Source organism: Schistocerca piceifrons, chromosome 1 (assembly GCF_021461385.2).
Source record: "Schistocerca piceifrons isolate TAMUIC-IGC-003096 chromosome 1, iqSchPice1.1, whole genome shotgun sequence".
NCBI lineage: Eukaryota > Metazoa > Arthropoda > Insecta > Orthoptera > Acrididae > Schistocerca > Schistocerca piceifrons.
This window is the reverse complement of record NC_060138.1, coordinates 21,082,802-21,098,860: the sequence shown is the minus strand read 5'-3', so window position 1 is coordinate 21,098,860 and position 16,059 is coordinate 21,082,802. Positions and strand designations below refer to the sequence as shown.

Sequence of the window (16,059 nt, the reverse complement as noted above, 5' to 3'; positions counted from 1 at the left end):
TGTTCTGAGGCATCAAGGGATCACCAATTTAGTACTGGAGGGCAGGGTGGAGGGTAAAAATTGTAGAGGGAGACTAAGAGATGAATACACTAAGCAGATTCAGAAGGATGTAGGCTGCAGTAGGTACTGGGAGATGAAGAAGCTTGCACAGGATAGAGGAGCATGGAGAGCTGAATCAAACCAGTCTCAGAATTAAAGACCGCAACAACAACAACAATTTAAGAACAACAAAAATAATGTAATTTATCTGATTTGATCCATTATAAATGGTTTTTGAAAGCCTGCGACTGTAGTTCTCGAAACGCGTCGTGCAAATAGTAAAATAAAGAAAATCGTGACTGGTAGCAGAAGATTTATTTATTTATAATGTAATTTATATTACAGACATTTACATACTTACAGGTGTTGTTTGACAAGGGTGCATTAGCATATAGCTTGACAGCCCACAGAATACCATGTCATTTCCTGCCATTGTAGGAAGATGATTCTGCCCTTTTTTTTACCATTATATCTGTTGAGCACCTGTTTTCAGTTGTTTGTATAGTTCTTTTGAAGCAGAACAGAAGAGAGAATTCAAAGCACTTGGAATCTCATCCAGTCTACTGCTCTCTTAACCACCATCAACTAGACACAGTACAGAAGAAGTGAAAACTACAGAATGTAAACTTTGCCCTCCCCTCTGCCCCTTCCTTTGTTTTATCAGCAGAAGGAAACTTTACCAGTGCCCATGTTGAGGTCACGTAAAGTGCTGTTAAAACATTTGGAGGTTTTTATTAAACATTATTGAGGTAAATGTTGTATTAATTCTCTGTAAAAATCAGAGCTTTTGACGATATCCACAATCGTCTTTGTCAGAGATGTACTTCATTTACACCTGTAAAAGACTGGCAGTGTCATCAAACGATCAGATTTTTACAGAGGGTTAATATGGTAAATGCACCAGACACATTTAATATAACAAATGCTTTAGGAGTAATCCAGGCAGCTGCAGAAAATCTCTCTACTAGACTGCCTGAACAAGATCTTATCCAAGATCTTATATGAGAAAATCAAAGAACAACTAGAGTAGAAATTAGGAGAACATCAGGAAGGTTTTAGACATCAGAGAAGTCATGGAGAGCAGATCATTAGTTTAAAAATAATTATGGAATATTACAGGTGATGGAACAAATCTTTGACCATAACCTTCGTAAACTTAAAGAAGGCATATGATTGTCTCCATAGATATCCTGTATTAAAAATTCTAAGGAACCTAGGACTTCATCAAAAACTAATTAAACAAATAGAACTTACTCTAACCAACACCAAATCAAAAATCAAGTTTAGAGGAGAAACTCCTGAAACATTTGTTATAAAAATAGGCTTCAGACAAGGTGACTGCCTACCGCAATAACTGTTCAGTGGGTCACTGGAATATATAATGACAGAGAAGGAAAAGGATAACCTAAAGAACATAGGAATTGGGAACTCAGAAAGAAAATTACATAAGTATAAAACTGCTTGGAATTTGCTGATTATCTTCCTCTCCTGATCATCAGTGTTTAAGACCAGCTGACAAGTTAAATCACTACAAGAATTAGTGCAGAAATTAGCCTTAGACTGCCATTTGAGGGAAAAAACAATTAGCAAACAAAATTACAATTGAAAAAAAGGAAATCAAAACTGTTGATACATTTAAATATTTAAGTGAAGTCAGAACATAAAACAAATGAGAAACCAACATGGCAAAATAGAATTAAAAATTGAACATTAAACACATGCAACAAAAAGAAGTCTGTCGATAGCTCCAAAATTAAAACACTATGAAACAGAAATAACATATGCAGCTGAAACCATCTCCAAAACAACTAATACAGCAGAAATTCACAAAATATTCAAGATAGAAAGAAGAATAATTAGGACATCTATAAATAAACATTATCAAATAAATGTGTATTGGAGAAAGCTTCAGCTGAAACAGTAGACAAGAAAATAGAATCGATAATGAGCATGATGAGGAAGAAATACATCTCATCCTTTGGGCTCCTGATCCGAGCATTAGAATAAAGAATAAAGAATTATTTGACTAACCATTAGATGGTTATCTGTCTAGTAGAACAGTTCTTGATGGGAGACGCCCTCCATGGTATAAAGTCTCCAAAAGAAACTTCCAAAGAAACAGTGACAACCACACAATAAATGTAAAACAAATTGGAGGTGCCAAATGAATTGTTCTTGATTGACAAATGGCCAATGTATGAAGCTTTCAGCAAATACCATAGCAGAATCTTATTGACGACTGATCACAAAACCCAAAGAAATTCCTATTGTATGTAAAGGCTGTCAGTGACATCAGTGTTAAGTGTCTAGACACTCGTGGATGACAAAGAAATTAACATTGAGGGTAGCAGATCAAAAGTAGAAATGCTGAACTCTTGCTTTCAATTGTTCTTTTATGAAGGAAAATCTAGGAAAACTGCCTCAGTTAATATTCACACCATTGAAAAGAGGAACAGTATAGAAATTAGTCCCAGCAATGTTGAGACAAAGCTGAAATCACTAAAATTGAACTAGCCTTCAGGGTCTGATGGAATCATTTTAAGACTCAGTACAGAATTATTGGCTCAGTTATAGTTGGCACCTCAAAAAAGAAGTATGAAGAATGCACAGGTTGTAGCCCTCTACAGGAATGTTAGCAGAAGTGATCCACAAAACACTGACCAATATCTTTCACAGCCAGCTGTCGTAGAATCTTAAAATATAGTCATGAGTTTAAACATAATGAGATATAAAATTGTTGGTGCTTTTGTGGCCACTTGCTGATGTGTTGCCTGCTGACTTCCACCATGCCATTTTCAACCATTGTTTGTTTAATGATTTTCATGACATTTCACCAGCATGCGTGCCTTAGCATTGTCACCCTCCATTCCTTCCTGTGGACAGGTGCCAAATCCACAATTGGAGATGACCTATTGCACCCAATGTTTGAGGGCCTTTTCATGATCATTACTGCTCTGATTCTCCCCTTGTTACCTGGAACAGTCATTCACTACAGCACAGGAATCCAGGATATGTTTACACTGAGGCTTTCTTCTGCCTTGTTGAAACTGTTGTCATGTTTGTGAATTTGTATGGCTTCACTGAACAAGTGTGTGTGGTAGCTCTTCACCCTAATGAAACTTTATGAGGAGGTGAATTTTATAATGTGGTCAGTCTCACATGATATGTCTGCCTGTCCCAACCTACACTATCATTTTAATTCTGCAATCCTGATTTTGGAGGATTGCCCATTCCAATACAGGCTTTTCCAAATATACACAGCATGTGGTATATTCTTGATTTAATGAGTAGGGTCTCCTTTGTTCTTTGCCAGTGTGAGACACTCTTTCATCTTCTTTATCAGTTCATAAATAATCTTTACACCATGTTTGTGCAGTGTCAAGACTATCGTATTTACAAATTGTGTGCAGTGTTTCTTGACTTCCAAAGAACATCTGACTTAGTTTCACACTGAAGCTTGTTAATGAATGTAGTATCATATAAGTTACCACACAAAATTTGGTACTGGATTTGGAATTTCTTGGTAGGGAGAATGCTGCATTTTATTTTGGATCTACATCTACATCTGTATTCCGCAAGCCACTTGACAGTTCATGGTGAAAGGTCTGTCTGGTGCCAGTAACTGATCTCCCCCTTCCTGTTCCATTCATGAACAGTGTTTTCAAGGAATGATTGCTGGTAAGCCACTGTATTAGCTCTAATTTCGTGAATTTTGTCATTATGGTCATTTTGTGAGCTGAGGAAGTTGTTTGACTCTCCTCTGAAAGTAGTGTCTCGAAATTTCAATAGTAAACTGTTACGATGACGACGAGCGAATCGTTGCCATTGTGAATGACTGGTGGCCAATGCTAAATGGAGACATACAAATCTCTTCTTTGCATATACAGCAGGTTTGTCAGTGAAGTTGATAAGGAACTGGCTGTACGGTCTAGGTCTGCAACGACTAAAATAATTAGAAGTTGTTGGTAAAAAGTTATATATTGTACTTAACTGATGGTACAGGAGTCTTCATAGTCAGGAGGAATATAATTACAAACAGAGAGCTATAGAGGCCATACTTTAACTAAGCACCTTGTTAGAGGTTGCATCCTCTCAGCTGAAGGCTATACAACTTTCCTACTTGACGTCCCGAGCATGAGTGGCCGAGTGTACGCTAGAGATTCGTTGCAAGCTGCGGAGCAGCGCTAGTCTAGACTCACGGGTCCAACGATACTAGTACAGACCACAGTCGATAACTGCAACCCCTAACAAGTGTGGTATCGAACGTTGATACCACATTAACCTCTTTATGATGCACAGTGCCTCTCTTGTAGCATCTGCCACTGCAGTTTGTTCCCACGTCCAGCCATCCTGATTTAGGTTTTCCGTGATTTCCCTAAATCGATCCAGGTAAATGCCGGGATGGTTCCTTTGAAAGGGTATGGCCGACTTCCTTCCCTGTCCTTCCCTAATCCAATGAGACTAATGACCTTGCTGTCTGGTCTCCTTCCCCAAACAACCCAACCCAACCCAGCTGCAGTTTGTTGATCATCACTGTAACGCCCTCATACCAACTAAATGATCCCATGATAAAATGCGCCACTCTTCATTGGATCTTCTCTGCGTCTTCTACCAGTCCTACCTGCTAGGAGCCCCAGATTCAAGAGCAGTACTCAAGAGTGGGTTGAACAAGCACCTTGTAAACCAATTCCTTTGTGGATAAGTTACATTTACTACAGATTCTTCCTATGAATCTTAGTCTGTCATCTGCTATTCCTGCTATTTCTTATATGTGGTATTCCAGTTAAAGTCACTCTGAATACTTACTTACTTACTTACTTGTAGATATTTTACAGTGGTTACTGTTTCCACAATCCCACTTCCCTCACCCAACCTCTCCCCTGCCTCCGCCGAACCTCCCAACTGCACCTGGCTGTTCTTGCACTCCGCAGCAGCACTTCACTGTCCCCCACCTCTACCCTGCTATCTTTCCCCCTCCCCACCCCAGCCTCCTCCTTACCACCACCCATTTGCCACTCCTGCTGTTGTTCGTGTGTGTTTGTGTGTGTGTCTATTGTCTAATTTTGACAAAGATATTTGATGGCAGAAAGCTCATATTGTGAGTCTGTTTGTTGTGCCTATCTGTGACTCAGCATCGCATCTCCTCTATATGGTGAGTAGCCACTTTTCTTTTCATAATATTGTTACTTTTCTGTAGTTTGATATTATGAAAAAGGATAGATTGCTGCACACTATACAGAGGAGACACTGAGTCACAGACCAGCACAATGAAAAGTCTGCTATACGTTTTAGCTTTCAGCCAAAATGCCTTCTACTGAAGTAGATAACACACACACTTTCACATAAGCACCTCTTGTACACACATGACGACTGTTTCTGGCCGCTAGATAGTGAAAGACATGTATATTTTTTGGTTATTTGACATTACTGAACTTTACTAGATATCACGTTATCACACTCTTTCTATTATGATGGTGATCATAATATTAGTACATTCCACACAGTAGCTGTGTTTATGTAATTCAGTCTCTGTCAGCATCCTCTGCTGGCATGAAATTTTATGTGACCAAATGCTAAACTCCCACTGACTGCATCGCCATTGCATGATGATTGTGTAGTGTGGACTCACATGAAATAATGGCAATTGATTCACAAAGTTAGAAATGACTACTGGGTACAGACTTCCTGCAGTCTTTGAATGCTAGCCTTGGACTGACTCTGGCTCTGTCTATATTACTTGTGTAAAGACACACATAGGACACTTATCACAAAATACTAAATTACCTCAGTTTTCATATTTGCAAAGACAAGAAAAAGTATAGAATGCATACCCACATTAGGCCGTGAAACTGTCATAATTAACAGTTAGTTAAATATCATCAAAAGATATAAATGATAGGACCTGTTTTACATTTTGAATGAGAGGGTGTGTAGTCGAATTTACAAAAGCCTGCCAAGAATTTTCTGGAGAATCAAATTTTATAATTGGAATATTTCATATACTAGCATATTATTCTAGGAAAATCATTCATATTTGGAATCAGAAAAGTGGGTCTACAGCCTTACAGCAGTGGATTTTTGAAAAGATTAAATTATAAGGTCTGAAAATTCTGGAATTCTAATGATGGCAATAGTTTTAAGATAATTTTGAATTACACAGTTTTCAGAAGAGTCAAAGTGTTCTTTAGAAAAATGAAAATTAGGGCTTTCAGACAAGGTATGTCGATCTCTAAACACAGAATTAATAGCAAGGTTGAATTCTAAAGACCTTGTGTTTTTCATTAATTGTAAATTTTGAATATTTCCTCAAACAAAATGTTTGCGCATGAATTATTTACATTGTTGTTTTCAACAGGCTGTGAACTATACAGTGAATAATGAGGTTTAGAAAAATATGCCATTGATAAAAATTTTAGGGTTTCATATATGGCTAGTATATGGAAAGAAAGAAAAGTAATAAAAAGAGAAACTACAATGTTTATGTTAGTTGTGGGATTACAGCAAAGGGAAGTATTCTGCTGTGCTACATTTCAATACAATGAGCAAGAGAAAAGAGAGAAGTAGTTTCTTACTTGTCAGGCTTTTATGTGCTCATGTAGCCTATCTTTTCCTTGCTTCTGGTCAGATAAGTATTTAAACAATACAAATACTGAGGATTCAACCATGTTTCCTAATTTGTTCAAATTTAAGCTCTATTAGTAGGACACTCCTCTCTTGATTCAGACACACATTTCTGTCATTCAAATTATATAAAAACACTGTAATAAATATTGAGAAGGACCACATTCATTTTACCTTCAGGATGGAGAATGTGTAATGGGAAATAGTAGGTGAACTTATAAATATGTGTAAGTTCCTCACTGTGTCTGTTATGCATATCTGTCCATAATAATAATTGTTTTGTGGGATAAGATCTAAAGACAAGCACAGTGGCATGTAAAAGTGAGAATTTTATATTTTATGTAGCTCTTTAATGAAAATTGAGTCCGACATTTCTGTTAATCAGCAGACTGGGATACAGAATATGTAACTTTATCCCTCACAGACTTTTATCATGCATTGAGTTATGTGAAAATCTTTCACGGATTGTATATATTGTCAGAATATATTTATTTATTATTTCATGGTATCTTTTAACTGTCTTTCTGATATTGTTATGTCCAGTTTGTATGATGTCCATGATTAATATTAGAAGTTACAGTAACTGACATGGACAGCCTGACCTTGTTTAGAGCAGTGTTTGCATTCAAGTATTAAAAATTTTAATATATTTCTGAAATCTGCCACAAGAGAAATGTGGCAGTGAAAAAAATAAAATTAAGAAGTAATTATCAATATCTTGTTTTTGATTCAATATCATTGCTCTTATTCAGAACTCCCGAGGTAGTTTTTTTGTGTACACAGCTGTTTAGCACAAAATATATACATTGTTTTATTTTGTTTATTAATGTAAAAACATATGTCTAGTTTTTTGTGTTCAGTTATGTACAGTTTTACTATTTTTGTCGTATACTTTTACTGCAGGGTTATGATAACCACAATGGGGTCCCTGTCCCACCTGAGCATCACCACCATCATCATCACGGGCACAATCTCACGTCAGCTGGTATCGGCAAACGGAGATCTCAAGGGGGTGACAGCAAGTACGGTTTCTCCCCTACACACCTGACGACAGCAGCCAGTGAGCCTCCCGTCACTTCCTCCACTGTCGACCTCAACTATGCCCACCACCACCATCACCACCACCACCACCACCACCATCAGGCGTCGAGTCCTGCCGGCTACCCTCAGCTCCGGACGAGCGACGGGAGTGGTGGAGGTGCCCTGCCTCGATCCCCACTGGCCCACTCCCCACCCCTCCCGACCGGTGGGCCGCCCGAACTCCCACCCCGTATCGATCGCAGCAACAAGCCCCCTCACACTACTTTAGGCAGGTCTGCTGCCGAAAGACTCTTCGGGAAAGCTAGTGACGGAGAACCCGATTTCGCGTCTCGTAGTGAGCCTCCAAATTACATAAATGCCACCCCACATCACAGAATTGCAGGCAGCTCATCTCTCGAAAGGCATAATATGAAGTCAGTAAGTCCAAACATTTTTTTCCAATATATTATTTACATATCAGACATATTATCGACTATAGTTCTTGCTAAATAGAAGTATTAATGATATTTATATTTTTAGAATGGATCATTTCAATTCGTGTAGCATTATCTGAGCTGATGGCAATAATTGCATACAGTGTTGTTAGAGATCTATTTTGCAGCTAAAAATAAATTATCTTTCACATTTGTGTAATAAACACACGAACTGGCTGACTTGTGACACTTCTAGGCAACATGAAAGTAAAATGCGTGCATTTCATCCTTTTTTTTTCTACAACTGCTCTGAATGTCTCTAAAGTTTGTGTTATCATATTCCCGTAACAAGTTATTTCTCTGACTGAACCAACACCATTGAATAACTGTCCCCAACATAATAGACCTGGAATGAATGGCCAAATGAATATTGGAATGTGGGAGGTACTAGGAACAAATCATCAGAAATCATTGACCTACATAAGCTCATTAATGCTCTAATTGTGTGACTGGAAAATCCAGTATTACACAGGGTAGAATCGGTGAAGACGTCTTAAACAAAATGAAAATATGAAAGTAAGTACTAGTACATCTCATCATTATGGGAGGGGTACAGCTGTTGCGTATGACTCAGTATACAGTAGTGAGGAGAGGTGGGGTACAGAGCGGTGCAGTAAGTGTCATCAGAGGAAAACTGGACGGGAGCAAAAGCGATCGGCGAACACGTTAACGTAGTCAGTGGAAGATTTACATAACTAGTATTTCTCCGACTCTACAAAAACTCATTGCAAATAATGCAGCAAGAGATAGAGTCCAGCTCTCAGTGCCAACAAGCTCGAGGCTCTCCAAACTATATCGTGAATGACGATATCGGCGCCACAATTAGTCAGCGACTGCATAGCGTGAAGTAGTGGAGAGGTTCCAAGTGCAAGTGGGCTGTGTGGCTGCCAACAGCCATCCTGTATTGCGACGGCAGGGCGCACTGCTGGAGGCGTGGCCCAGTGGGCGTGCTCCGTCACCTCCGCAAGATCCCGCAGGAGCACGATGACGTCTGGTGGAAACTTCCAGTTCTGTTGCCAACTCTGACACCTGTGGGCTGGTGTGGATACGTGATACCACAGTGTCAGGGTGTGAATGAGTTAGAACAGGTCAGAATGATTAGTCTTTGGGAAATGGGTTATTGTACCATGACATTTGTGTTCATACAGTGAATACTGCTATGAGAGTGGTGTGTGTGTATGTGTGTGTGTGTGTCTGTGTGTATGTGGGGGGGGGGGGGGGGGGAGTGGGCGGGCGGGAGGGGGGGGGGGCAATGCACAGAAGGAGGTTGTAGGTTGTAGGATGACAACTGGGCACTGGATGACAGAGTATCATGTGGTTGTCAATATCTTTAACAGGTTGCTTAGCTTCACACACACACTCTCAGGTTAATACAGACACCTGCAGAACTGTATGCATTCCCAGACAGAAGCCATATATTCTGGGAAGAAAGAAAGGACAGTTTGACATCTCTTGTCTGAAGTCATTAGAGGTGGAACACTAGCTTGGGCTGTCAGTACTACACATAGGAAATTGATCAAGTGCATTTGATAGAAACATCATGATATTTGCCTTAAGCAGTTTAGGGAAAACTTAAATCTGGGGAGCTGCTAATGGATTCGAACCATTGTCCTCTGGAATGTGAATTTGATGTTGTAACAAGTGTGTTGCCTCTTTTGTAGGCCAGAGTGGAATTGTGTAAGCCCAAAAATGAGCTGTCAGCGACTACCCCTTTGTACTGACAACTACCTAATTGGCTACCAGCACACCAGGAAAATGCAGCTCCTAATTTTCACCTTTGTATACACTACATTTCACTTGAGCTGTGCCTGTCCACACTTTGACACTTCGAAGACTGACAGATACTGCCGTTCCTCCTACCTGATCTGCAGCCCCACATGTGCTCCGTATGCAGTTTGTTTACGCTGTCCTGAACTGACTCCCTTAGGGACAGTGTGGAGAGATATTATCAAGGAGTGTAACTAGTTCCTTGTCAATATTGCACAGTGACAGTTAAAGTTCCAATAGCAACGTGTAGGAGTTTCCCACTGTAAGAGAACCTCTCCGTCGGAGATCGTGTACCTAATATGCGGTGTAAAGTGCTTTTCAGCTCAGTGTACTATTCACAAATGCCAAATATCGAGCATATAAAGTATATGTCCACTAACATAGTCAATTTAGTGTCAAAACTAGGTAATCTCCAGCTGCTTGAAAATAAATCCACATAGTGCAAAATTTAAACCTCATTTAAAATAATGCATAATTCATTTCTGACTGTAGACTGTCTAATGAGGAACAGCCCCCTCTTTCTGGTGATACCATGGTACTCTTGTATATATATTTCTAGTGGTGGTTGGTAACTAACACTGTTATTACTGTCTGCTTTCTTCAGCAACTGTAAACTGCCAGTACTGCTTTAGTTCTAAAACATCAACTTAATGGCACTGTTAGTGGAACTGTGAGATCTAAATTTTTAAGGACCTGATAATCTTCACTCTTATGTTGACATCACACTTCAGTCTTATTAAGTCCACATTGGAACCATGTTGTGATCTTCAGTCCAGAGACTGGCTTGAAGCAGTTCTCCATGCTACTCTATCCTGTGCAAGGTTCTTCATCTCCCAGTACCTACTGCAACCTAAATCCTTCTGAGTCTGTTTAGTGTATTCATCTGTTGGTCTCCCTCTACGATTTTTACCCTCCATGCAGCTCTCCAATACTAAATAGGTGAGCCCTTGATGCCTCAGAATATGCCCTACCAACCGATCCCGTCTTCTAGTCAAGTTGTGCCACAAATTTCTCTTCTCTCCAATTCTATTCACTACCTCCTCAATAGTTATGTGATCTATCCATTTAATCTTCAGCATTCTTATGTAGCACCACATTTCAAAGCTTCTATTCTCTTCTTGTCTAAACTATTTATCGTCCACGTTTCACTTCCATACATGGCTACACTCCGTACAAATACTTTCAGAAACGACTTCCTGACACTTAAATGTGTACTCAATGTTAAGAAATTTCTCTTCTTCAGAAACGCTTTCTTTGCCATTGGCAGTCTACTTTTTATATCCTCTCTACTTCAACCATCATCAGTTATTTTGCTCCCCAAATAGCAAAACTCATTTACTACTTTAAGTGTCTCATTTACTAATCTAATTCCCGGAGCATCACCCAATTTAATTTGACTACATTCCATTAGCCTCGTTTTGCTTTTGTCGATGTTCATCTTATATCCTCCTCTCAAGACACGGTCCATTCCATTCAGCTGCTCTTCCGGGTCCTTTGCTGTCTCTGGCAGAATTACAATGTCACCAGCGAACCTCGAAGTTTTTATTTCTTCTCCATGGATTTTAATTCCTACTCCAAATTTTGGTTTTGTTTCCTTTACAGACTGAATAACATAGGGGATAGGCTACAACCCTGTCTTACTCCCTTCCCAATCACTGCTTCCCTTTCATGCCCCTCGACTCTTATACTGCCATCAGGTTTCTGTACAAATTTTAAATAGCCTTTCACTCCCTGTATTTTACCCCTGCCACCTTCAGAATTTGAAAGAGAGTGTTCCAGTCAATATTGTCAAAAGCCTCCTCTAAGTCTACAAATGCTAGAAGTGTAGGTTTGCCTTTCCTTAATTTTTCTTCTAAGATAAGTTGTAGGGTCAATATTGCCTCACTTGTTCCAACATTTCTATGGAATCCAAACTGATCTTCCCCAAAGTCGGCTTCTACCAGTTTTTCCATTCGTCTGTAAAGAATTCGTGTTAGTATTTTGCAGCCGTGGCTTATTAAACTGATTGTTCTGTAATTTTCACATCTGTCAACACCTGCTTTCTTTGGGATTGGAATTATTATATTCTTCTTGAAGTCTGAGGGTATTTCTCCTGTCTCATACATCTTGCTCACTAGATGGTGGAGTTTTGTTATGCCTGGCTCTCCCAAGGCTGTCAGTAGTTCTAATGGAATGTCCCAGGGCCTTGTTTCGACCTGGGTCTTTCAGTGCTCTGCCAAACTCTTCACGCAGTATGATATCTCCTATTTCATCTTCATCTCCATTCTCTTCCATTTGTATAATATTGTCCTCAAGATCATTGCCCTTGTATAGACCCTCTATATACTCCATCCACCTTTCTGCTTTCCCTTCTTTGCTTAGAACTGGGTTTCCATCTGAGCCCTTGACATATATGCAAGTGGTTCTTTTTTCTCCAAAGGTCTCTTTAATTATCCTGTAGGCAGTATCTATCTTACCCCTAGTGATATGCGCCTCTACATCCCTACATTTGTCTTCTAGCCATCCCTGCTTAGCCATTTTGCACTTCCTCTTGATCTCATTTTTGAAACGTTTGTATTGCTTTTTGCCTGCTTCATTTACTGCATTTTTATATTTTCTCCTTTCATCAATTAATTTTAATATCTCTTCTGTTACCCAAGGATTTCTATTAGCCCTCATCTTTTTACGTACTTGATCCTCTGATACCTTCACTATTTCGTCTCTCAAAGCTAGCCATTCCTCTTCTACTGTATTTCTTTCCCCCATTCTTGTCAATCGTTCCCTAATGGTCCCCCTGAAGCTCTCTACAACCTCTGGTTCTTTCAGTTTATCCAGGTCCCATCTCCTCAAATTCCCACGTTTTTGCAGTTTCTTCAGTTTTAATCTACAGTTCATAACCAATAGATTGTGGTCTCAGTCCACATGTGCCCCTGGAAATGTCTTACAATTTAAAACCTGGTTCCTGAACTTCTTGGCCGAGCGGTTCTAGGCGCTACAGTCTGGAACCGTGCGACCGCTACGGTCGCAGGTTCGAATCCTGCCTCGGGCATGGATGTGTGTCATGTCCTTAGGTTAGTTGGGTTTAAGTAGTTCTAAGTTCTAGGGGACTTATGACCACAGCAGTTAAGTCCCATAGTGCTGAGAGCCTGAACCTCTGTCTTACCATTATATAATCTATCTGAGACCTTCCAGTATCTCCAGGCCTCTTCCATGTATACAACCTTCTTTTATGATTCTTGAACCAAGTGTTAGCTATTATTAAGTTATGCTCTGTGCAAAATTCTACCAGGTGGCTTCCTCTTTCGTTCCTTAACCCCATTCCATATTCACCCACTACGTTTCCTTCTCTTCCTTTTCCTACTATTGAGTTTCAGTCACCCATGACTATTAAATTTTTATCTCCCTTCAGTAACTGAAAAATTTATTTTATCTCATCATACATTTCATCAATCTCTTCATCATCTGTGGAGCTAGTTGGCATATAAACTTGTACTACTGTGGTAGGTGTGGGCTTCGTGTCTATCCTGGCCATAATAATGCGTTCACTAAGCTGTTTGTAGTAGCTTACCCGCGCTCCTATTATTTATTCATTTTTAAACCTACTCCTGCATTACCCCTATTTGATTTTGTATTTATAACCCTGTAATCACCTGACCAAAAGTCTTGTTCCTCCTGTCACCAAACCTCACTAATTTCCACTAGATCTAACTTTAACCTATCCATTTCCCTTTTTAAATTTTCTAACCTACCTGCCCAATTAAGGGATCTGACATTCCACACTCTGGCCTGCTGAACACCAGTTTTCTTTCTCCTGATAACAACGTCCTCCTGAGTAGTCCCCGCCTGAAATATTTTACCCAAGAGGATGCCATCATCATTTAGCCATACAGTAAAGCTGCATTCCCTCGGGAAAAATTACAGCTGTAGTTTCCCCTTGCTTTCAGCCGTTCGCAGTACCAGCACAGCAAGGCCGTTTTGGTTAATGTTACAAGGCCAGATCAGTCAATCAGTTGCCCCTGAAACTACTGAAAAGGCTGCTGCCCCTCTTCAGGAACCACACATTTGTCTGGCCTTTCAACAGTTCCCCCTCCATTGTGGTTGCACCTACGGTACGGCTATCTGTATTGATGAGGCATGCGAGCCTCCACACCAACATCAAGCTCCATGGTTCATGAGGGGGGGATTGGAACCATAGCTCACTAAAATTAAAGAAGAAGGTAGAATCGGGGAGGTGTCAGTCGTAATATGTTCACTACCGACTGAAGAAATTGAGAGGTTTTATTTCTGAGGTTTGGCAAGTGTGATTGCTAGAAGCAGATTGCCCATCTGGGTAGAGAATTCCAGTTCTCTGCACAGCATATTGATGTCTCACCTCCTCATCTCCACCAGGAGCTGCAAGCTGCGGTATCAGACATATTCATAAGTCTAGAAACTGAACTTAGTGTTGAGACACTGTAGTCAGTTTTTGAAATACTGTGAAGAAGAAAGTATTTGTCATGTTATAATGATTACCTGGAAACACATCATCTAAGCTGCAAGATATTTACACTTGTACTGTATCGTGTTTGCAATAATGTCCTCAGCTTACATGTGATAATGGTCAAGAGAGTGCAGTTTGAGCCTATAGAAAATGTTTTTTCAAGTAGTTAAGGTTACATCTTCAGTTTACTAGGTTGCGAGATCTGCCTTTTTTTGTGAGGCTTGATGATATTACTTACCCACCCTATATAGTAGTCTGATGGAGCCTTTCATCTCCTCTCACTTCTTTTGCTTTCTGCTTTCTGTATAAAACAGTGTATTGCCAGTAGCAAATTACTCTCCAGTAGCACAGCTAAAAAGCTGCTACAATTGTCAACATTAATTGTCTGAATATTACTTTCAGTGATTTGAAACTGTGAGGTACTAGTACATTTCTGACAGATATGATTTTTAATCAGTTAAAAACATGCAACAGAAAAGTGTTGATAATTTGGTATCATATAAGTACATATGAGTTGATGTAATAATTCATATTGTCTTATGAGAGTATTCAGATAATTAATAATTGTGTATAATTTGTCAAAAAAATTATTATGATTGATTCTGCTGCACTTACAAACTATTTTTAGATTACATTGGTGAAAAGCATTCATTTATTTCAGTAAACATGTGAAACCAACTGTCATCCAGGAATTCTCATTTTCCTAATTACTTAGCTGAAATAGTCAGCTAACAGAAGTGCTGTAATCATTATCTTTCACTGAGTAATATTTTCAACTGATTGACTGAAACAAAACTAATATTTTCCAAATGAACTTGGCTGAAAACTGCTGCCAGTTTGTCTTGAATGGAAAGCACATTAAGAACATTAGTGTCAATTTAACATATGTTTTTGTGCTGCAATCTATTTGAAAACAGATGAGTACTGTTTGGCCAAATGTAAATAAATGCAAATCCCTATGAAATCCCCAAACCACCTTCCCTACCCTCTGGCTCCTATCCTTGTAACTGCCCCCGGTGTAAAACCTGTCCCATGCACCCTCCCACCACCACCTACTCCGGTCCTGTAACCTGGAAGGTGTACACGATCAAAGGCAGAGCCATGTGTGAAAGCACCCATGTGATTTACCAACTGACCTGCCTACACTGTGACGCATTCTATGTGGGATGACCAGCAACAAACTGTCCATTCGCATGAATGGACACAGGCAGACAGTGTTTGTTGGTAATGAGGATCACCCTGTGGCTAAACATGCCTTGGTGCACGGCCAGCACATCTTGGCACAGTGTTACACCGTCCAGGTTATCTGGATACTTCCCACTAACACCAACCTATCCGAACTCCGGAGATGGGAACTTGCCCTTCAATATATCCTCTCTTCCCGTTATCCACCAGGCTTCAATCTCTGCTAATTTCAAGTCATTCAACAACATCTTTCCCTCTGCACTTCTGCCTCGACTGACATCTCTGCCCAAACTCTTTGCCTTTGAATATGTCTGCTTGTGTCTGTATATGTGTGGATGGATATGTGTGTGCGAGTGTATACCCGTCCTTTTTTCCCCCTAAGGTGAGTCTTTCCACTCCCGGGATTGGAATGACTCCTTACCCTCTCCCTTAAAACCCACATCCTTTCGTCTTTCCCTCTCCTTCCCTCTTTCC

The 16,059-nt window shown here is 39.8% G+C and overlaps 1 protein-coding gene across 2 annotated transcripts in view; it reads left to right on the top strand.

Annotated features, from left to right (window-relative positions):
- LOC124784850 (tight junction protein ZO-1) overlaps positions 1-16,059 on the top strand; it is a 484,431-nt gene that overhangs the window by 395,297 nt on the left and 73,075 nt on the right. The window contains exon 15 of one of the 2 annotated variants that reach the window (XM_047254133.1): positions 7,564-8,118. The exons of the other annotated variant lie outside the window; for it this stretch is intronic. Within the exon in view, the coding sequence (XP_047110089.1) occupies positions 7,564-8,118 (555 nt within the window). The remainder of the gene's footprint in view (positions 1-7,563; positions 8,119-16,059) is intronic. 2 annotated transcript variants of the gene reach the window in all.